The 22,434-nt window shown below is 42.7% G+C and overlaps 1 protein-coding gene across 1 annotated transcript in view; it reads left to right on the top strand.

Moving 5' to 3' along the window:
- Nucleotides 1-13,986: 13,986 nt before the first annotated feature.
- NTN4 (netrin 4) overlaps nucleotides 13,987-22,434 on the top strand; it is a 174,662-nt gene continuing 166,214 nt past the window's right edge. Inside the window, exons 1-2 of the mRNA XM_006888490.1 lie at nucleotides 13,987-14,041; nucleotides 16,842-17,371. Coding sequence (XP_006888552.1) covers nucleotides 13,987-14,041; nucleotides 16,842-17,371 — 585 coding nt within the window. The remainder of the gene's footprint in view (nucleotides 14,042-16,841; nucleotides 17,372-22,434) is intronic.

Genomic DNA, 22,434 nt, shown 5'->3' with positions numbered 1-22,434 from the left:
GTATTCCCTTAAAGTTCCTGTAGATTTGGTCTTGCTTTTACAAATTCCTTAAGTTCCTTCTTTTCTGCAAAGGATGTGATTTTTCCTTATATTTGATGGAGAGCTTTGCTGGGTACAGGATTCTCAGTTGGCAATTGATTTCTTTCAACTTTCTGTATATGCCATCACATTGTATTCTTGCTGAAATGGTTTCTGCTGAAATCAGAACTTAATCTAATTGCTTCTCCATTGTAGGTGACTGTTTTTCTCGTGCTGCTTTCACTATATTCTATCCTTATCTTTTCTTTTGGAAAACTTGACTATGAGATGTCTTGATGTTTTTCCTTTTGGATCTAGTCTATTCATGTTTGTTGAGTTTCCTGAATGCGTATTTCCTCATTCTTCATAATACCTGGGAAGTTTTCTTCTAGTATCTCTTCTAAAGTTTTCTCAGTGATTTCCCTATCCCTCTAATGTTCTGGAATTCATATGTAATTCCTTTGGATGTCATCCCACATGATTCTAATGTTTTCTTCTTTTTCTTTATGCCTCATCTCTGACTTTTTTCTGGTATGTTTCCACTGAGGTTATTGTCTTCCAGCTAATTGACTCTCTGTTCCATCTCTTCTATTCTATTATTTTGTCCTTCAAGCATGTTGGACACTTCTGCCATTTAGGTTTTAATACTCTGGATTGCATTTTCATGCATGTCTATTATTTCTCGTACTGTGTGGGTTGTACCTTCTCTATCTTGTAATGAATTTTTAAGTTTTAATGGATTGATTCAGTGACTGGGATAATCGGGATGGGAGTGTCAGAGACAGGCAATTGGCACAGGACAGAGCAGAGTTTAGGGCTGTTGTACATAGGGTCGCAAGCGACTTGACTGCACATAACAACAACAACAACCACCTCTTTATCCATAGTTTTAATTCTTTCTTCCATCTTTTGCATTTTCTTCCAAGGCTGAGAAATTTCCTCCTCTTCTGGCTCCATGTTGCTGGAGTGTTTGCTTTCTAAGTGGCTTCCATTGTTTTTTTCCATTATTTGTACCTTCTTCCGTAGCTGTTCAAATAACTCCTCATCAATATGTTTTCTCTGTTTCTCTACCTCTAGCCTATTCTCTGTATTTGTGGCTTACATTGTTTCTTCCATCATTTGTACTTTCATTAGTAACCATTCAAATGTCTCCATATCAATATATATTATCTGTGTTCATGACTCTCAGGAATTCATGAAGTCTGCAATATTCTCTGCATTTTTTAAAGAAGTCTTAATTTGTTTGTTTTTTTGGTTGGGGTTTTTTTTTCAGTATTTGAAGCCGCCTGCTCCTTTCTCGATATTATGTGGAGTTTTTCTTTATAAATGTTAGGCCATTTCTTTTTGTCTGTGTGAGTTGGTGGCTTTTTTTGTTTTTGTTTTTTATTTGTTACCAGTTTAAAATGCTCAGTCTATGGGGTGAGCCACTCACTCTACTGAAATCCCTCTCTGTCTAATATGCTTTGGACATGGTACAAAGAGGGGCCAGCCCTTGGAGAGGAACATAATGCTTGGGAGGGTGGAGGGACAGTGCAGGAGAGAAAGACGCTTGATGAGATGGATGGACTCAGTGACTGCAGTAATGAGGATAGGTGTGTCAGATAGGCAGGGTTTAGAGCTGTTGTACATAGTGTCACTATGATTTGCAGGTGATTTGATGTCACATAACAATAACAGCAAAATCCTTGAGATTCTCTCTGTACTGCACTGCAGCCTTGCAGGTATATTGCCTTGATATAGTAGTCCCCCTGTTCCAAACTCTAGTGTCCTCCTTTGTCTCAGAAGTGGCATGAGATCAGGGCTGCCAGCTCAAGCAACTTGTGTGTAGGGGTGAGGGTGTCTCAAGTTATTACCTCCAATCTGTAGGAGATTGAGATTGTTCACAGCTTTAGTTTGCTTGGCTCCGCAGTCAACATTCTTGGCACCAGCAGCCAGGATATTAAAAGACGTATTGCCATGGGAAAGTCTGCTGTTAGGGAACTCTTCAAAGTACTGAAGAGCAATGATGTCTCTCTGGAGCTAAGGTATGTCTGATACAGGCCATGGTCTTCACAATCACTTGTTATGCATCAGAGAGTTGGACAATGACCAAGGAGGATAGAAGGAAAATTGATGCCTTTGAGCTGTGGTGCTGGAGAAGAGTATCGAGTGTACCATGTACTGCTAGGAAAACAAACAGATTCATCCTGGAGAGGGTTAAACTGGGCTGCTCCTTGGAGGCAAGGATTCTGAGGCTTCGTCTGACATACTTTGGACATGTTGTAAGGAGGAACCGGTCCTTGGAGAGGGACATCATGCTTGAGAAGGTGGAGGGACAGCGCAGGAGGGGAAGGCCCTCTATGAGGTGGATTGATTCAGTGACTGGGATGATTGGGATGGGAGTGTCAGAGACAGTGCAATTGGCACAGGACAGAGCAGAGTTTAGGGCTGTTGTACATAGGGTCGCTATGAGTCGCATGTGACTTGACGGCACATAACAACAACAACAACAAAATCTCCAACATAGAAAAAAATACAGTTTACCTCATTCTTTCCCCCTGGCAGGGAAGCCACGAATGGGAAGCCAGAGAAAAAGGTCATTCCATAGAGCAAAATTCCTAGAATATCATTTGTGGATTGAGAAATCCCTACAAATTCAGAGTTAAGTCTTAGAATAAAAAATATAATATTATTTTAAAATGTAATTCTCTATTATTTCATCACAAATGTAGAATTTTGTCCAGACTAGACATAGCATGAATTCTAACTAAAGAGAAAGAATCATTTTAAAAGCCATTTCCACTGCTTGCAACAAAATAACTGAAGTTTACACTTCACCGTTTGCAATGAAACCCACGTTTCTTAAAACCTTCTGGAGAAAGGAAGAAAGAATAATTTGGATATATTATTCCTTTATTATGGAGGACTCTTCTACAACTATCTTAGAATAGATATGTGCATAAACAATTGATTGGACTTCACTAGAGCAAGGCATATTTTTGCATTAACTTTTGCTGTAAGATTTTAATTCTCTGTATTTGTTGTTATGTACCAACAAGTCGTCTGTGACTCATAGTAACCCTATGTACAATAGCTCTGAACCCAGCCCTATCCTGAGTCAGTGTCACTGACCCCAACACACCTACCTCCATTACCCCAGTTACTGTGTCAATCTATCTCCTCTAAGGTCTTACTCTCCGGCGCTGTCCTTCCAACCTTTCAAGCATGATGTCCTTCTCCAAAGACTGGTCCCTCAGAGAATATTTTTTGTGAGTAAATAGAATTTACAAGTAGAGATCTAAGGGAAAACATTTGATGTGCTGTTTTGAGTTGTGTTGAGACATCAGTGAATGTATTTTTGTCCTGTACTCACTTTTCTGGGAACATTTTCTGTATTTGTGCCTGAGTGTTCACACAGTTGTCTCTGGAAAATATTGTCCACACTCACCACCACATCCATTCAAACCTACCCTCTTATAACATTTTGACCTCACAATGTTCCATTGTCCACTAATATACCTTACAAACCATTCCTTGGATACCATTTTATGACACTCTGCCTTAACTTGTTGCATTAAAAGACAAATCTAATTATAATGACCAAATAATATCCCTGATTGTTTAGATCCCAGAGAAACAATCATCTCTAAAATGTTGATACATTCTCTCTGTGTCTTTTCATACATAAGTTTCCCACATAATTATTCATATCATTTTACTTCCTGTTTTCTTCCTTACAATCAACACTCTTGGTACCAGCAGCCAGGAAATTAAAAGACTAATTGCATTGGGAAAGTCTGCTGTCTGGGACCTCTCCAAAGTACTGAAGAGTAATGATGTCGGTCTGGAGACTAAGGTGTACCTGATCCAGGCCATAGTATTTGCAATTACTTGCTATGCATCAGAAAGCTGGACAATGGGTAGGGATGATCGAAGGATAATTGATGCCTTTGCACTGTGGTGCTGAAGAAGAGTATTGAATATGCCATGGACTGCTAGGAGAACAAACGGGTTCGTCCGAGAGAGGGTAAGACCAGGCTGATCCTTGGAAGAAAGGATTTTGAAGCTTTGTCTGACATACTTTGGGCATGTTGCAAGGAAGGACCAGTCCTTAGAGAGGGACATCATGCTTGGGATGGTAGAGGGACAGCACAAGAGAGGAAGACACTCAATGAGATGGATTGATTCAGTGACTAGGGTAATGAGGGTGGGTTTATCAGAGACAATAAGGTTGGCACAGGATAGAGCAGGGTTTAGGGCTGTTATGCATAGGGTCGTTATGAATTGCAGGTCACTCAATGGCACATAACAACAACAATAATACATTAGGGGGAAAACCTTGCAATTGAAGATAATAAAGACAAGATATGAATGGAGCATAGATTGGAAATGAATCCAACTGGACAAGGAAAAGGTTTAAAAAAAAGGTTTTATTGCAGTTATCGTATGAAATTAATTTCCAAAGATTTCCCACAAGAATTACAGCTAAAATTCCCCAGAAGATGGAAAGAAGAGAAAACAGATGCAGAAGAGAAGCAAGTGGCATTAAGCAGTGTTATCTAAATCAGAAAATGCAGGTAGTCAACAGTGCTGAAGTCAAAGCATCCATGGCAAAGGTCCCGTATGGAACTAGAACATCATGGAAAGCTTGGACGCCAAGCCAAACAGCATGAATTCCATCTGCCCACAATAGACAGTCACAGCTGCTAGTCAGTGATCAAGCCAAATGCACTGGTAAAATTGCTACCTTTTACTGAGAGATAGTGCTGATTTTCTACCTGTTAATGGTCCTCTTCTTCCTCACAGACCCCTGATTTTGCGATACTCAACTCTCCAGAATTCCTCATAGTTTGGAGAGATCATGTAATTCAGTAAATCAATCTGATATAAGCAGAGTAGTGAGGCTGATAAGAAAGCCAATTTTTTTTCCAAAGGAAGGGAACTAGTATTTAAACATTTCCATTTTTCTTGCTTTGAATGTGAGAACAAGATCTGAAGATGGAACAGCCATCTTGCAACCATGAAGAATAAAACCACAGAAGTCCTTGTTGACTTCCTTCAGCAGCTACACTTTTCCTGGATTGTCTACATTTTGATGACTTGTCAGGAGAAAAAAAAAGTCTCAATCTGGTGAGGTCGCTGAATAAAGTTTCTGTTCACGCAACTGAATGCTGTCCTATTTGACACAATATACTCACTTCGTGACTTCCTGGAGACTCACATCAAACTTAACATTTCAAAGATTCTAAGTCCAATTTCATCACAAGTTTGTAAAGTTCTGCTCTTTTACTATTGATCCAGTAGATCGAGCATTGTGATATTTACCAAAATACGGAATAGAGAAGGAGTAGCATATTATATAGCATACAACAGTATATCGGGGGGGGGATCAGATGGTGGCTTAGTGGTAAGAAACTGCACTGCAATCCTGAAGGCATGTGGTTCAAATCCACCAGCTGCTCCATGAGGCCACCAGTTAATCTCCTCCCGTGCAATTAATTTCTCTTAAAACCCAGCTGTGTGTCAGTACCGACTCATTGGTACACAATAACAGATGACAACAACAGCATATTATGGGGAAAGATGATGAGCTTAGTTTTTAATATATTGAAGTTGAGATATCTAAGTATCTTACAACCAGGAACACTAACCAACCAAGAAAGTTAGAGGTTCAAAGCCACTAACAAAATTCTACTGAGAAAAGGCTTAGTAGTGGTGTTCCCACAAAGATTACAGCCCAGGAATCCCCCATAAAGCACTTCTCTCATATAAGGTCACGAAGAGTCCAAATCAACTCAACAGCACACAACAATCACAGTATTAGTACCTTTCTTCTTCATCGCCATGCCAGAACACTTATCTAGAATGGGGAAATAGAAAAAAATTACTGTTTGATGGTATGCACTCTGGAGCTTAAATCCTAACTTGGCCATTGACTTAGTCAGGTGTGTACCCTTGGTCCAGTTCTTAACTTCTCTGCATGTTAGTACCTTCATCACGCAGGTAGGGATACCTAATTTTAGCGAGCTGAGAAGTCTGTGGCACATTCAGCACTGTGCTTGAAACATAGTAGCTGTTCCATTAATGCTAATTCCATTTTTCCTCTAGCTAGAAAAGATTTATTATCCGTAATTATTTCTGTGCTGTATTTTCACACAAATAGTGTATACATTATGTTATTGGTGATGTGCCATTGAGTGGGAACCCACTCATAGCTGACCCTCCAGTGGGTTTTCAGAGGTTTTATATCACACAGGAAGAGACTGCTCCTCATTCTCCCTTCAAGCAACTGGTGGTTTCAAACCACTTGCCTTTGGGTGGATGACACAACTCCTTACTACGAGGCCACTTCACCATTGGTTGTGTGTTAAACTCTCTGTTATTTATGTGTTACATGCAATCATGTGGCATTTCTCTGCATTTCAAAAAATTGCAATTTTTCATGGACCCTCTTTAAAATCAATGTCAGAAATAGAAATGTGTAAAGACAATCTTAGCCAAGAATCATTTAGAGGAGAAAGTGCTGAACATTTGTGTTAGGCATCACGCTGTCAAGAGTAACAATCTCTGTCATAATAAATGAACTACTCTTGTTTGTCTGGACTTTTCAGGTTCCATGTGATTAATTTAAACATGAGAGAGCATGCGAACTTTGATTTTTTTTTTGTTGTTTGGTTGTTTGTGTGTATGTTTTCCCCCCCAGGAAAAATACTGGTTACCTTGCTGAAGGAACACATGTCTTTTCAATGCTACTCACTCCCTTCGTAGGAATGAGCAGCTGTGGCCAGGAAACACATTAAATAAGAAACAGCGCCAGTGGCAGGAGGCTTAAATTAAAACTCAAGGAAATTCCCAAGATGATGTTTTTAAAGGGCATTTGAAGGGCATAAAACAGGTAGAAAACAAAATACAAAATTATTTCAAAAGAATTACTTTTTCACTTTATCATCTCCCAACAGTCTTTCAGTTTAAAGAGAAATAAGGCAGTCACCAAAAAAAATTATGGTATAACACTAACAAAACAAAAATCTAAGAAATTACTTACACACAGAAAGAATCCCTCTTGGAGAGTTAATAGACATTTTCATTTTCATATATTACTGTTGTTGTGTTTTTGTTGTGTACCACAGAGTCGTAACCAAACCATAGCTGACCCTCCAGTGGGTTTTCAGAGGCAGTTAATTGCACAGGAGAAGACTGTCCAGCCTTCTCCCAAGGAGCAGGTGGCGAATTTGAATCTTGTGCAGTGAAGCTTCTTGACACTAGGCCACCAGAGCTCTGATACATGAATATATTTTTATGTCTTTAAAATTCATTTAAATATTTAGAGGTATGTACTATTATATTAGATTTTGTTTTTAATCTGGAAAGCCAGGTTCTGGTTCCAATGTGTACTTGTTGAATGGTCTAAGTGTGGCATTTGTCTCTTACACATCACTTTCTCCCTTGGTAAATGTGCCCAGCTCTTCCTGCCGCCTCCCACACATTGATCCTGGGAGGACAACAAGTGAAATCATGCTTCTAGCTAAGGATAGAAGGGACACTAAAAATATCACTATTTCCACAGTTCTTCCTTGCCTTGGAAGGGTACAGTAATACCAAATGTGTAAAGTGTTGTTAAAAAGTTAAATTTTCCATGGACGATTTGGTGGGATTTTTCCTTTTGGTTAAAAAAAAAAAAGTAACAATTTTGTCCATCAAAAAAATAGTTTATTCTTAAAATTTTAACTGTTTCTTATTAAAATTTGACCATTCAAATGTGACAATTTTATTTTATAGATACATGTTCTTAAAATAAAGGAACCTTGGAAGTACAGTGCATATCGTTATCAGGCTGTTATCCCAAAGTTAGCAGTTCAAATCCACCAAGGTTGCGAGGGGGAAAGATAGAGTTTCTTCTTCCCCTCAGGGTTTTCAGTCTCAGAAACCCAATGAAGGGTTGCTCAGTCAGAAGCCACTACACAGCAGCTAGATTTGGTTTTGGTGATTTCTTTTTAAAAGAAATATTTGGTTAGTGCTTATTCCTACTAATCTATATTAATGAAAATCTTTCCTTCTCATTAAACAAAATATATTTATCTGTTGGTTGACTACAAGTACAGTAGCAGCCAAGATTACAGAACAGGGAGTCCATTTTTAGGCAGGAATCTTTAGATGCCCTGGAGTTGCTTTTGACTTTTGACCCATGTGTCAGGGCAGAACTGCCTCCATAGGGCTTTATGGACTGCAATCTTTACATAACAGCAACAACAAAAACAACAATATTTGCACGATCAGATGACCAGCTGGCACTGCCCCTCCCCTACTGCCCAGGAACCTTCACATGAATTCAAACTACTGGCCGTACAGTTAACAGCCGAGTTCCTAACTGCATCATCAAGGTTTCTTCATTTTCAAGGCTGCAACAACATCCTGCTGGGAAAGGTGGAGGGTCGGAGAAAGAGAGGAAACTCCTCAACAAGACAGATGGGTTGACACCTGACAAAATGATGTTAGGGCCTGAGCATATCAGAGATTGTGAAGATGGTGCTGGACGTGGAGGGCAAGGTTCTGATCCGACTGGTGTTCACAGGGTCACTATAAGCAGTAGTAGACTCAATGGCACCTAGCAACAACAACAATTCAAATTCTAAAACCACTGGCTATGGTTGACTCTGGGCTCTATGAAGACTGTGGCATTAGAATGTGAGAAAGACTCACTAACAACCTATAATATGCAGATGACACAATCTTGCTTGCTCAAAGTAAGGAGGACTTGAAGCACTTGCTACAGAACGTCAAAAGTTACAACTTTCAATATGGATCTCAACACCAAGAAGACAATAATCCTCACCACTGGACCAATAAGCAACATTGTGATAAATAGAGAAAAGATTGAAGTTGTCAACAATTTCATCTTACTTAGATCCACAAACAACAATTGTATCAGCCGTCAAGAGATCAGGAGGCATATTGCATTGGGAAAGGCTGCTGTCAGGGAACTCTCCAAATTACTGAAGAGCAATGATGTCAATTTGAAGATTCTGCCTAATTCAGGCCATGGTCTTTTCAATTACTTGTTAGGCATCTGGGGACTGGAAAACTAATAAGAATTATAGAAGAGTTGATGCCTTTGAGCCGTGGTGTTGGAGAAGAATATTCCATGGGCTGGTACAAGGACAAACAGATATGTGTTGGAGAGATACAACAAGAATGTTCCTTATAGGCAAGGATGATCCATGGGCATGTTGCTAGGAGAGGCTATTCTTGGAGAGTGGCATCATGCTTGGGAAGGTGGAAGGTCAGAGAGAGGGAGAAAGACTTTCCATGAGATGAATTGACACAGTTACTATAGCAGTGGGTTCAAGTTTGTCAGGAAGTGTGAGGATAGCACAGGATAGTACAGGGTTCAGATCTATCACTCATAGGGTTACTATGAAGTGTACTTGACTCAACAGCACCTAACAACAACAATAACAAAAATGGCTGACTCTTTTTTGTGGTAACCCACCAGTGTTAAGAGTAAAATTTGCTCCATAGGTTTTCAAAGCTATGACCTTTCAGAAGATTGCTAGGCCTTCCGTCCCCCAAACCCCCAAAAAGTGTCTCTAGGTAGACTCAAACCTTCAACCTTTTGGTGGTGGTTGTTTGCCATTGAGTCAGAACTGACAACTTTTTGGTGGTGGTTGTTGCTGTTATGTGCTGTCAAGTCACTTGTAAGTCATAGTGACCTTATGTACAACAGCTCTGAACTCTGCTCTATCTTGACTCAATCTCATTGTCTGAACACAAGTTGGGAACTCCATATAAATCCTAGACCTAGGTTAAGGGAACAATTGTTGTTAGGTGCTGTAATATTGACTCAATATTGTATTATTATTATTATTGTATTATTAATAATGTGTTATTGACTTAATATTCTTCATCTTAATTCTACACTGATCAGACAACACTGGAGTTGAATTCCGAGTTCAAGACAGGTTTTGAAGCAGGAGTGGCATCCGCTTGCTAAAACAACATGCCTCTGGAAACTCTATGAATTTTGAGAAACAACGATAGTCATAGAAAGGCCGCAGATCTTTTGTTCATAGAGTCATGCTTGACTCAATGGCAATCAGCAGCAACGACAACATTGTATGTCAACAAACTAGAGTATAGATGAAAAGGGATAATTATGATGTTCAAAGGTTTAGAAATCATGTTATCCTGGTAATTAAATAAATATTTGGAGATGAGAATAGTTAAAAGAAGCAGTGAAAATTAGCTTCAAGTTTTTTAATACCTACCAGATAAAAAAGATCCTGAAGGAATGAGTTTCTGGTCCTAGGGCCATAGGAACCGATAGTCTCCAGGGGCTTGAGGGTCAATTGGCAAAATAAAGTCCATTATAATATTCTCTACATTCCACCTTGCTGAGTAGCAACTAGTCTTAAAAGTTTTCACAGAACCATCTAAGGTGCAACTATTGGTCTCTCTCCATCTGGAAGAAAAAGGGAATAAAAGCAAAGATGTGTAGAACCAATTAGTCCTAAGAATTAATGATCCACTAGAGCCTTAAGCTCCTTGACCATGAGATCAGAAGAACTAGATGGTGTCCAGCAGCCACTGCTGATCATTGTAAAAGAATCAAAGAGAAGGTTGTGGGCAGAGTGGGAGATAATGTGGAAGAAAATTAAAAATCATAGAGATGGCCAGGCTGCTGGTCTTCTAGGGACTAGTGAGACTGAAGAGGATGGTAATTAGTCATTGAGCTTGGAAGCAAGCTCACAATGTGGCTCAATTTTCAGCCAATCAACAAGGCTATAAGATGTGTTCCCCTTATAACACAGACAGATATTCCTGAGAACAGTCAACCATACAAAATCGAAAGAGCAGCATTTAAGCTCAGAAGGCAAAAAGGGGTGTGCTAGAAGGGTGAATGACAGAATGACCAAGTAGAAGCAGGAAGAGTGATGTTACAATGTAGGGACTGTATAAATTATTGAATAAAAACCCAATTTTATACGTAAATGTTCACTCAAATCACAATAAAAATTATTTTTAAAGAAGAAATTGAAGGTATTATAGTTTCAGAAGACTAAAATACAAAAGGAAGTAGAATTTGAAGAGCTGAGGTGTTACAGTTAAATATTATTAATACTTAAAAAGACTGGTTTTTTAAGATTTTTATTACTGAGATTTCCAGAGCAGAGATTATATCAACACTGGACAGGTACTTTATGTCTTTCTAACAGGGTGACACATTGACCTCAAAGGTCCCTAAGGTACTTTCTGATTCTCCTAGGGCCCATTAGGAACGTCATTAATCGTACAGATCTATGCTAGAGTGATACTTGTGCAGCCTTTTAGAGCTTTGTCCCTGCACCAAATGGTCTTTTACCTTTCTCCCCTCTCTTCCTTTCAGATTTTAAGCAGTAAACAAATAGGTCTGTCTTGGAGAGGGTGAAACCAAGTCTCTACTTGGAGGCTAGGATTTTGAAGTTCTGCCTTATTTACTTTGGGCATATGACCAGGAGAGATTGGTCTTTGGAGAAGGACATCATGCTCGGAATGGTGGATGGACAGCGCTGGAGAGGAAGACCCCAGATGAGATAAATTAATACAGTAACTGGGGCAATGGGGGTTAGTGTGTCAGAGTTAGTGAGACTGGTCCATGACAGGAAAGGATTCAGAGCTGCTGTACATTGGGGCACTCTTCATCGCAGGCGACTCAATGGCACATAACAACAATAGCATACTATGACAGGTTTGGAAGCAGGAGTGGCATCCAGTTCCCTAAATAACATGCCTCTGGAAACTCTGAACTTTGATAAATGTTGATGGTTGTATAGAGGCTTCGGACCTTTTTTTCATAGGGTTGCTGTGAGTTGTGCTCGACAACATTGTAGATGGAATATTTTCCATGATAGGGTTTCTGAAAACTTGTTACTAAAATTTGGTGAGTTTGAATTTTGCCTAGATGCTTTTTCTGTATGAAAATATAATTGATACCTAAATTAGCCTGTACAATCACATGAACTTGATTGCAGTGTTGGTTACTTTTCTATCCTGAGTGTTTTTCATGTATAATAAGAATTGGAGTGGAATATTGGGGGATCATTCTAAGTTCATGGATGTTCTTCTTAATTAATATTGTAACAAAAATTCCAACATAATTCAATAAATACCAGTTCAAGAATGTACATTGAACCCCTAGCTGAGGTTCTGAGTTAAGAATAATGTGGTGATATAAGAATTCTATTGTCTGTAGGCTAAATATGAAAGACTATTCCAACAAGAAATAGGCAAGTAAGTAAGTATATGATTAATGTATGACTAGCAGGATACTAAATGGGTTTAATAGTGAGAAGTGGGGTAGTTATACCTAAATATAACAGTCTCAGAAGTTAATAAAAGTACTTTCCATCTGTTGCACATACAGCTGGCACTGGTATCTGTAAAGTGGTTAATTTTTTGGAAAAAATCCATAAGTGCAAAAATGAATGGTGCGATAAAAAACTGCTTCCTACTCAACTCGTGCCAATCCCCCTGATGTGTACACAGTATTTCTTAATTCACGAAACTTGCAAAAGTCCCCAACCCAAGTGTTAATCTCCTTCACGAAGCCTTAACTATTAGCAGTCCTCGCCACAATTAGCTGCTTGCGGTTGCTACAAAATTGTTTCCTGTAAATTATTTCATAACATTTATGCTCCGCAGCACAACATTCTCTACAGCGTGAGAGTAAGGGCGCTTGAAAAGGGCCAAAGTGATGCTCTTTGTTAAATTGGTGCTCATTAACAAATCCTGTGACACCCCCTCCCCAATATCTTTAGAACCTTTGACACCCCCTCCCCAATATCTTTAGAACCTTGAGCCTGAATTAAGGACCACTGTTTTTACACTGAAATATCCTATGATTAAGCAGGCAGTGGATCATCAAGCAAGGTGCACCCCCCAAAGGCGTTGGGAAAGCGCTCTCGCTCTCTGCCTGTGGATGGGTTGGGCTGGGGGGTTCGGCTCCCAAGTGCGGGACTCCCAGAGGAGGGGGGAATGGCGGGAAAAGGAAGAAGAGTTTGCTTTGGGGTGGTGTGTGTGTGTGTGTGTGTGTGTGTGTGTAGGAAGTAGGCGCTCGCATGTTTCAAAGTTCTCGAAGCCCCTTGGCATGCCCTGACCTGACCGAGAGGGAGTCATCTGCTCTTAGGAATGTTCCGGGAGAAGGTGGGAGAGCTCTCCTCCGGGAGGCCTGTGGGTGCGGGAAGGCACCGGGAGGTTCACGCTAGGAGATGCGAGGCCGGGTAGGGCGCGGGGGACCCCGGGCGGCCGAGGTGACCGGCGGGCGCCGGGGCTGAGCCACGAGGGCAGAGGACAGCGGGGGACACCTTGCGGGACGCCAGGACCCCTCCCCGGCGGGGCAGCCACCGAGCCGCCTGGGCCGCGCGCGCCCCACGGCCGGGCTGTCAAGCCGGGGGGCGGGCACGAGGAAGGGGTGGAGGTGCGAGAGGGAGGAGGGCTGGCACCGGAGCGCCGCGGTGTCGGTGCAATAAAAATGCATCCCATGGAACTGCCCATGGAGAAGGACGGGACCGAGGCGCGGCGGCCACAGGAGGCGGTGAAGGCGGAGGAGTGCGCGCAGGCGGCGGCGGCGGCGGCGGCGGCCGGGAAGTGAAAGGTCTCGCAGAGTTCAGTGGCGGCTGCGGGCGCCGAGCCCCGGGCGAGCGGCGGAGGAGCCCGCGGGGTCGCTCTGAGGGCCAGGCCGGCTATGGTGGCGGGGCTCCCGCCGGCCCCGAGGTGCCCGGGCCCCGCCAGCTCGGAGACCGAGAGCCGCCCCCCGGCCCCGCGCCACCCCAGCCCGCAGCTCCCGGCTGCCGGCGTGCGCTGACCAAGCCTGACGCCCCAGGAGGAGGAAGGACTGGAGGACCTCGTTTCCCTCCGCGGACGCCCGGCGCTGCACCCCACCGCGCGGAGGTCTCGGCTGCCTCCGGCCCCCGGCGGCCCGGCGCCTCCCGGCTCCTCCCTGCGCCCCCGGCCATGGGGCGCTGCGCGCGGCTCCTGCTGCTCTGGGGCTGCTCCGTAGTGGCCGCAGGTGGGTGGTGACGCCGCCGGGCCCCCAGCCCCTTCCCTCACGCCTTCTCCTCCCCATCTCGGGACTCCGGGGTGCCCGGGAGCCCCGAATAGGGGCACAGAGCTCCGCTCCGCAGGATGAAATGAGTGGCCATGTTCCGGCTCCTTTCCCTTGAGTCGCCGCAGTTTAAAATGCTGTTAAATTTGGGGGTGGGTTTTTTGGGTTTTTTTCAGCCGAGATTCACATGCCCTAGAATAAGCTCGACATCAGGGGTGCGCCCAGCCGGAGGGGGGAACAGCGCGACCACAGTTCTTTTCTGGATTTGGGCTGGTGGAAAACTGCCTCACCACTGTGTCAGGGAACAAAGGACCCGGCTCGCCATCCCCCGGCACTTGATGGCCTGAGGAATGATGGGGAGGGGGGTGGCCCAGCGACCCCGGGCGCGCGTGGGCCGGGGACCGGTCCTGCGGTGAGAGGGACCGCGTTCGTCCCCGACCTCATGCTGGCTACTAGGGAGCCCGGTGGGGACACCTGGGGCGGTGTGGAGTGGGGGGAACCCACTCACCCGGGAAGTGGCTGGAAGCCCGGGACCCCGAGCTTGGTCCTCGGGTGGTGAGCGCCCCGGGTTTGCACGGAGCTGCCCGGCCGGCCCTGGGGAACTGGTACCCTGGTCGAGGCTCCGCGGGAGGTCGGAGGCGGGTCTGCTCCCTGTCTCGGTAACTGGATGACCAGCAGAGGCGTCGCCAGATGCCCCAGCCCTCCCACTCTGCCGGCTTTCTGGAGCAGCCTGAGGCCGGCTGTCCCTACTTCTTGACGAGTCTATCTTCTCCAGTCCCTTTTTCTTCTCCCTGCCTCTCTTGCTGCTCACCTAGTGTGTGCCCCCCCGCCCCCCGGTATTCAGGGAGAATACGAGGGACTTTGCAGCGATCCCCGGGTCTCCACAATATCTTATCTTACTCCAGAAAGAGGAGTGTGACTTGGAAGAGCGAACCCTCGGCTGGAGAGTACTGTCTCTCTTCAGATCCAGGCTCTAGCACCTGCATCCTTAGTCAGGCTCAGAGGAACATCCTTGCTCTGCTCCCTAATGATCTTGAAGTGTTCTGCCCATTGATTGAATATTTCTCTGGCTCCATTTCCACCCCCGCCTCCCCGCCCCCCCCCCCCCGACTTATTTTAGCTCAGAGGACTTTTCAATTACTTCCTATTTCTCCCCAAGGAGCCTGTTACAAGTTGTAAGATTTGGCTTCGACTCTTGGTACTTTTGCACTCCTGTGTGCAGTTAGGCACGCTGTCCCAACCACAAAATGAACTTGAATAAACCTTTCCCCCTTTCAAACCATGTTTTGGTAAAAACATGCAGGCAATCAGGAGGTTGTAAATAAATATCACAAAGCAAGTGTTTTCGAGTCAAAAATACTTGTACGGGCAGTATATGCTTTTCCCCTGAAATGCTTTGCAGGTGAGTCATAGAGTGTTGTGCCTTTGGGCAACCCTGGCCACAACCGCCTGTTGCCCCAGTGGCAACCAAGCCCTGGCATAATGCACACGTGAATATGGCTGTAAAAGGTGCCTGTGGAAGCCTCTTCCTTTGGTGTCAGCATGGGGAGAGTCTCTGTTTCTATCTAAGCTGTCATTTGTGTCTAAGCTCCCAACACCACAGTGATCACAGCTCTGAAATGCTGCTTCCTCAGAGGCAGAAAGGTTCAATTAGCCAGAATGTGGGGTTTTACTTCCTTTCTCTTCTTTTCTTCTGCTTTAACTTTTTAAAAGTAGATGATTTTGTGGAAGGTATTCATAATAAGAATAGCAAGCCCAAATTAGAGGATTATAACATGCAGTCAAAATGTCAATAAAGTGGGATAATGTTTATCATTTGGAGTCATTTTGCTACACTGCAGTCTGTTGGACCTTTGTTAGGGTGGAAGAGTGTGTTTTGTTAAGAAGGGATTGGGCTTCTGTTTGTTTTTTTTTTTTTTTTTTTTTTTTTTTTTTGAGCTTACAGATAATGTTTAAAGGTGCTGGTAGCCGCTGCTAGACTGTAAACATTCTGCTGTTAAGCAAGCAGGTAACTACTGTATAACTGTCATAGGTGGGGACACTAGAGAGGCAGTAAACAGACGAAATAAGCTGTACTGCCACCTGGCAGCTGGAGTTTGTTAGATTCCCTGCACCCCCCACAGTTCTGCATCCTTAATACTAGGCATAGATACTATGCATTTGCATTCCAGTTCTCCCTTGCTTTATCTCCCAAATGAGATCCATTGTACATTTGTTAAACATTTCATAGGTTTTCCTGAGTAATTTATCATTTCCTTGACTTAAAAAATAATAATAAAAGAGAATCCTACAGTCCCTTCTAAATGTATTTTCACATAAATCTATTGGATGGTATTAAGGACTCAAATTAGAGTTCCATAAAGTAAACTGGGTGATCTTAAAAACACAGTAGTGTAGTATTTTTGGTGTTAATGAAGTTGGGACTTCATTGCATATCAGATATAAAGAATGCTTATAAAGCAAAGTCCTCAAAATGTTTTAGGCTAATAATCTTTATCCAATGTCTCCATTTTCCTTCTCCTTCCCCTTTGCCAGAAAGAATTTCATTTTGTCTTGTGTGAATTTTACATTTGAATGGGAAGAAAAACCAAACACACAGATACACACACTCTTCCATGTAGAACAGTGTCTGTGCTCGAATTTGGTGTAAGTTTTCCTTTGTTGAAAGTCTTAAGCTCTTTGGCGAGAACTTGGCTGTTGTAGATGGTAGACCACGGAGCTTACAGAGAGGTTCATTTGAATAACATATGCTTTCCTTCCTCAGGACTGAATGGAGTCACTGCCCTACGTTCCAGCTATGAAAACGCCTTTAACCCGCCAATGGGAAATTTGGCTTTAGGGAGAAAAATCTGGGCAGATACCACCTGCGGTCAGAACGCCACTGAACTGTACTGCTTCCACAGTGAGAATGCCGATCTGACCTGTCAGCAGCCCCGATGTGACAAATGCAACGCTACCCATCCTCACCTGGCTCACCTGCCATCTGCCATGGCAGACTCGTCCTTCATGTTCCCCCGCACATGGTGGCAGTCTGCTCAGAATGTGCACCGAGAAAAGATCCAGTTGGACTTGGAAGCAGAATTCTACTTCACTCACTTAATTATGGTGTTTAAGTCCCCTAGGCCGGCAGCCATGGTCCTGGAACGGTCCCAGGACTTTGGCAAGACATGGAAGCCTTACAAGTACTTTGCTACTAACTGTCTGGCCACATTTGGCCTGGAAGATGATGTTATCAAGAAGGGAGCTCCTTGTACTTCCAGATACTCCAATCCTTTTCCGTGCACTGGAGGAGAGGTAAGGGCATACATTTAACTCTACGCTGCAAGTGAGGGGGAAAAAATGTTACCAGCCCACATTTTTTTTTTAAGCATGAAGGTATACTTGTAGGAACATGAATGAAATTAGAATTTTTCATGAGATTTATTTGTCATAAATTATTTCTCAGCCTTAGACGTGGATGTGCTAGTTGCCCACTGGGTTGGCCTGAAGTAAAAATTCTAAGATTCTAATTTTGTTTTTGATGCTTAGTTGTTTGATGCAAGAAAATAAGAGAGAGGAAATTCTATCTTACCACCTAAGAATTTCAAGGGGCTGCTGATTTCTTCAGTTAGTGAGATGAGTTATTGTGCTCGTGAAGGGGCCAAAAATTACCAAGACTGCCTGTTTGCATATTCTGGTATCTTCTTGATAACTGTTAATATGAATAAGATGTAAATAAAAACAAAGTCAAGGGGGGAGAATCTTTGCTTCATAAGGATACATTTGCCTTCCAGAGTAGTTTTCTATGGTTAAAGGTTCTAAGAGTACATAGCAAACCAATGAAGGTAGGGGTTTTTTTGTCATTACACAAGTTCTTTTTGGACTATCAGTAAAATCAATTTCGGTTGAGGGACTTGGATCTATTTTGGGACTTACAAAATCATTTCAAGCTCATTCAGCTAAGCCACCCACGTAGCTATGTCCAATTTCTCAATGGACTGTTCCCTTTTTTACTTTTCCCTCCCTGTGGAGGAAATGGTACGTTTTCACTTACTTGAGTGTACCTAGAAAGTATTCCCAGCTCCAGAGGAAACTGGGTGGAAGCAGATTATCAAGAGAATACAATGACTTCAATCAATGAGTCAATCAAGAAATAGTGATTCTGAAAAGGGGCTTTCTAATGATGACCCATGTCGGAAGCATGCAAACTTGATAAGTAATTCTTGACAAAGAGCAATTCAGGGCTCCCAAAGGACATTTGGTAATTTCTGGAGATGTTTTGGCTTCATATAAAGGGCCACCACTGGCATCTAGTGAGAAAAAGGGGATGCTGCTAAGCGTTTTGCAATACAAAAGATAGCCTCCCCTCAGCAAAGTATTTTGAGTCTCTAAAGTGAACAGTTGTAATGTTCAAGTAGGTATTTGGCATACATAGAATGTATTACAGTGGCTATAAAGATGCAGATAAGGAGTCTTTTTACATTCCTACTCAGAGACTTCCAAGATGATTGTACTTAAGTCAGTCTGTACTCCCGGTTTCTTTCTTCGAGGCTTTGGCAGTCTGTGGCAGGTAGGCACGTAATGACTAAGTCAAGTATGAAGTACTAAGTACCACTAATTCTGCCTCTGAGTTGTGGAAAAGCATGCTTGCTAGAAGTGTGACAAATGTTTTGGCAACTTCTCCTTTTCTGATATCCTAGATGCATATGCTGTTGTGTATCACTGAGTTGGAACAGACCGATAGCTGACCCTCCAGTGAATTTTCAGAGACAGTAAATCACATAGGAGATTGCCTATCCTTCTCCCACGGAGCAGCTGGTGGAGTCAACCCCTGTGCCTTTAAGATTGCAGCTCAGCTTCTTACCACTAGGCCACCAGAGCTCCCTAGTTGCATGTACACTTTGCCATGTTATCCAGTTATTTTCTCCTGTGTGTTCATGTTGAAGAGACTACCAGAAGTAGAGCTGCAGCCCCAGGAACCAAGCTGGATGTGGCATCAGGAACACACTGACTGATTTCCATTCTTTTTCATAGTCCCTGAAGCTAGTGTAAAATCATATGCTCTTTCGTATCCTGTCATAATGGAGTGTTTTCTTTAAAAAAAAAAAGAAAGTAAAAATACCAGGACACGAGAGAGAGATAAATTTGCTTTCTTACATGGAAAACATTTTATGCTGAAGACAATTAAAGGGATAAAACTCTCAGATTGCTTTGGAATTGATCCACGAGGCTCTTGCCAGCTTTCTATATCTCACATTTGTTTCTACGAAGTGGCAAAAACCACAGATTTAGGAACCAGTTGGCAGACATGCTCTGTGAGCAAATGCCACATTTATTATGAAAGCCTCATGGTAAGATGCTCCACTGTAATTCCAAAAGCACGTGGTTTAAATCCACCAGGTGCTCCTCGGGAGAAAGATGGGCGGTCTCCTCCCATGCGATTTATAGCCTCAGAAAACACACTGGAGGATCAGCTATGGGTTGGTGCTGGAACAGCACAGAAGAACAACAAACATATTCCTCAACAAGATAGATTAACACAGTGACTTTAACAATGGATTCGAGCATTACAGAGACTGTAGGGATGGCGTAGGATAGAGCAAGGTTCCAAATCTATGATTCATAAGGTTGCTTTGAGGGCACCTTACAATGTATATTATATCTAACGCTCCACTAATTACTTATTGTTAGATGCCACTGAGCTTATTTCAATTCGCAGCAACTCCACGTGACAGAGTAGAACTACCCCCATAGACTTCTGAGGCTGTAATCTTTCTAGATCACATTACCACGTCTTTCTTCTGTCTTTGGGTGGGTTCAAACCACCAACCTCTCTGTTATCAGCCATGCATTTAGCTATTACCCCACCAGGGCTCCTTAGCAATTATTCGGAGATAAATAACATAATATTTACCAAGCTTGTGTTGTTCAAAAGCTCTGGTGGTGTAGTCCATACAAAGTTGCACTGCTAACCCCAAAGCAGTGTTTCTCTGGCTTCTCAAACTCTCCAGCTGCTGTAAGGGAGAAAGATAAGCAGTCTCCTCCTGTGCAATTGACAGCTTCTGAAAACCCACTGGAGAGTTAGTTCTGAGTAGGTCCTGACTGGAAGGCAAATGAGTAGCAGTAGGCTATTGTTTTCTTTTATCTCAATCTTTTATTTTTTTCTTTTATACTGATTTCTTTACAACGTTTCAATACATTATTTTTCACAAAAGATCCTTCCCGTTTCCTTCACTCCATCCACCCACCGAATTGTGCGACCCTATGATTAACACCCTACCCACCCCTCACCCATCCTAACCCCTCTGCTTCCACCACCACCACCACCACCACCAACCTCCCTTGGATCCTCATACTCATTCTACAATAATGGTTTTATATAGTATTTGTCCTGGTTGACTGAGTTAGTTCACTCAGAATAATGGTCTCCAGTCCCTCCCAACATAGGAGGTAATTTACAAAATCATTGCTTCTGTGTGCTGTGTAGTATTCCATTGTGTGAATGTACCACAGCTTCTCAGTCCATTCATTTGTGGTTGGATTGGGAACAAACATTTGGCAATACCATCTCAGACAAGAGTCTCATGACTAAAGGTTATAGAATACTCCTGGGCCTCCATATGAAAAAGTCTGATAAACAAATTACAAAATGGGCAAAAGGCATAGAATTTTAGACAAAGAATTTTCACAGAGGAAGATATTCAAATGGCCAGCAGACACATGAAGAAATGCTCCAAATCACTGGCAATAAGAGAGATGCAAATCAAAACCACAAGATACCATCGCATTTCAGTAGCAGTGGCAAAGTTTAACAGGACAGCAAGTAGTAAATATTGGAGAGGATGTGGTGAGATCGGAACTCTTAAACATTGTTGGTGGGATTGTAAAATGTTACAACCACTCTGGAAGGCAGTTTGGCATTTCCTCAAAAAGCTGAACATAGAAATTCCATATGACCCAGCTATTCCATTGCTTGGAATATACCCCAAGAAAATGAGAACTGAGGCTCAGACGGAGACTTGCACACCAATATTCATAGCAGCATCATTCAGCATAGCAGTAGGCTGTTGTTAGAGTGCTCTGGTGGCGTGATCTGCAGACCATTTGCATGGAGACTGTATTGCATGCAGCGTGTTGCACAAGAGGTTTTAAGCCTCTGGCAGTTCAAATTCACCAGTGACTCTGAGGGAGAAAGATGAGTGGCTTCCTCTTGCTAAAAACTTACTGACCTGGAAAGGCAGTGGAGGGTCATTCCAAGCTGGAATCAACTTGGTGGCAGTGAGTTTGGGTTTGAGTTTTTTGATGTGGTTATTAGTTACTGGTGAGCTGACTTCGATTCGTGATGACAGCAGAACAAAACATTGCCCAAGCCATTGCCCAATCCTGCTCAAGTTCATTTTTTCACCCACTGTGTATTTTTAGTGCCTTCCAATCTAGGAGGCTCATCTTCCCGACTGTATTAGACAAAATTCTGTCATGAGCCATAGGCTTTTCATTAGTTATCAAAATAGGTTGCCAGATCTTTCTTCCTGGTCTAGAAACACCACTGAAACCTCTCGATCATGGAGAACCCTGTTGGAAAGGGAAATACCAACAGCTTCTGGCCCCAAAGCAACACATTAAAATACATCAGACTTAGGCGAGTTCTGGTGGCCTAATGACAAGAAGCTGCAACTGCAATCTCAGAGATGCATGGTTCGAATCCATCAGATGTTCTGCTGGAGAAGGAGGAACAATCTCCTCCTGTACCAGTCAGATCTGATTTGACGGCACACACACAAAAATAATGAAATAAAAGAAATTTAAAAAAACAAATACATCAGACTCACAGATGGCTAGTTATATCTAACCCCTAACCCTCTGACCCAGTGCCATTGACTCTGATTCACTTCAGCTCTCTGTCCGGTTTCTTTACAGTAAAAGACTTCTCATCTTTCTCCCACAGAAAGCTAGTGGGTCCAAACTGATAACCATTTTGTTAGAAATCCCACAGATAACATACTGCTCCACAAAAATCACATGTACTCTCTAAAGCTAAGTTGCAGCTAGTCTGTAACTTAGAATTCAGGCTTCCAATCTGATGACTCAGTCATAGGTCGGTTCTGACATAAGTCAAATACCTTAGGGTGTGTTTTTTTTCTTCCCTTTTCTTTATTACTGCCTTTTATTATCAATATTCTTATCTATTTAATCTTTATTTGCCGCTAGGATGGCATGAGAATTATGAGATACAATATTGTATGCAGGACAAATTACAAAAAATAAGATGGAAAATAAAAAGACAGTTTAGTGTGATTTGTTGTAATTCAAATATGTTGTTTGTTGTTGTTATGTGCCATCGAGTCGCTTGTGACTCATAGCGACCCTATGTACAACAG

This window comes from Elephantulus edwardii, unplaced genomic scaffold (genome assembly GCF_000299155.1).
Source record: "Elephantulus edwardii isolate Elephantulus edwardi_28Jun2011 unplaced genomic scaffold, EleEdw1.0 scaffold00068, whole genome shotgun sequence".
In the NCBI taxonomy this organism is placed as follows: domain Eukaryota; kingdom Metazoa; phylum Chordata; class Mammalia; order Macroscelidea; family Macroscelididae; genus Elephantulus; species Elephantulus edwardii.
This window is presented reverse-complemented; position numbering and strand designations above follow the sequence as displayed.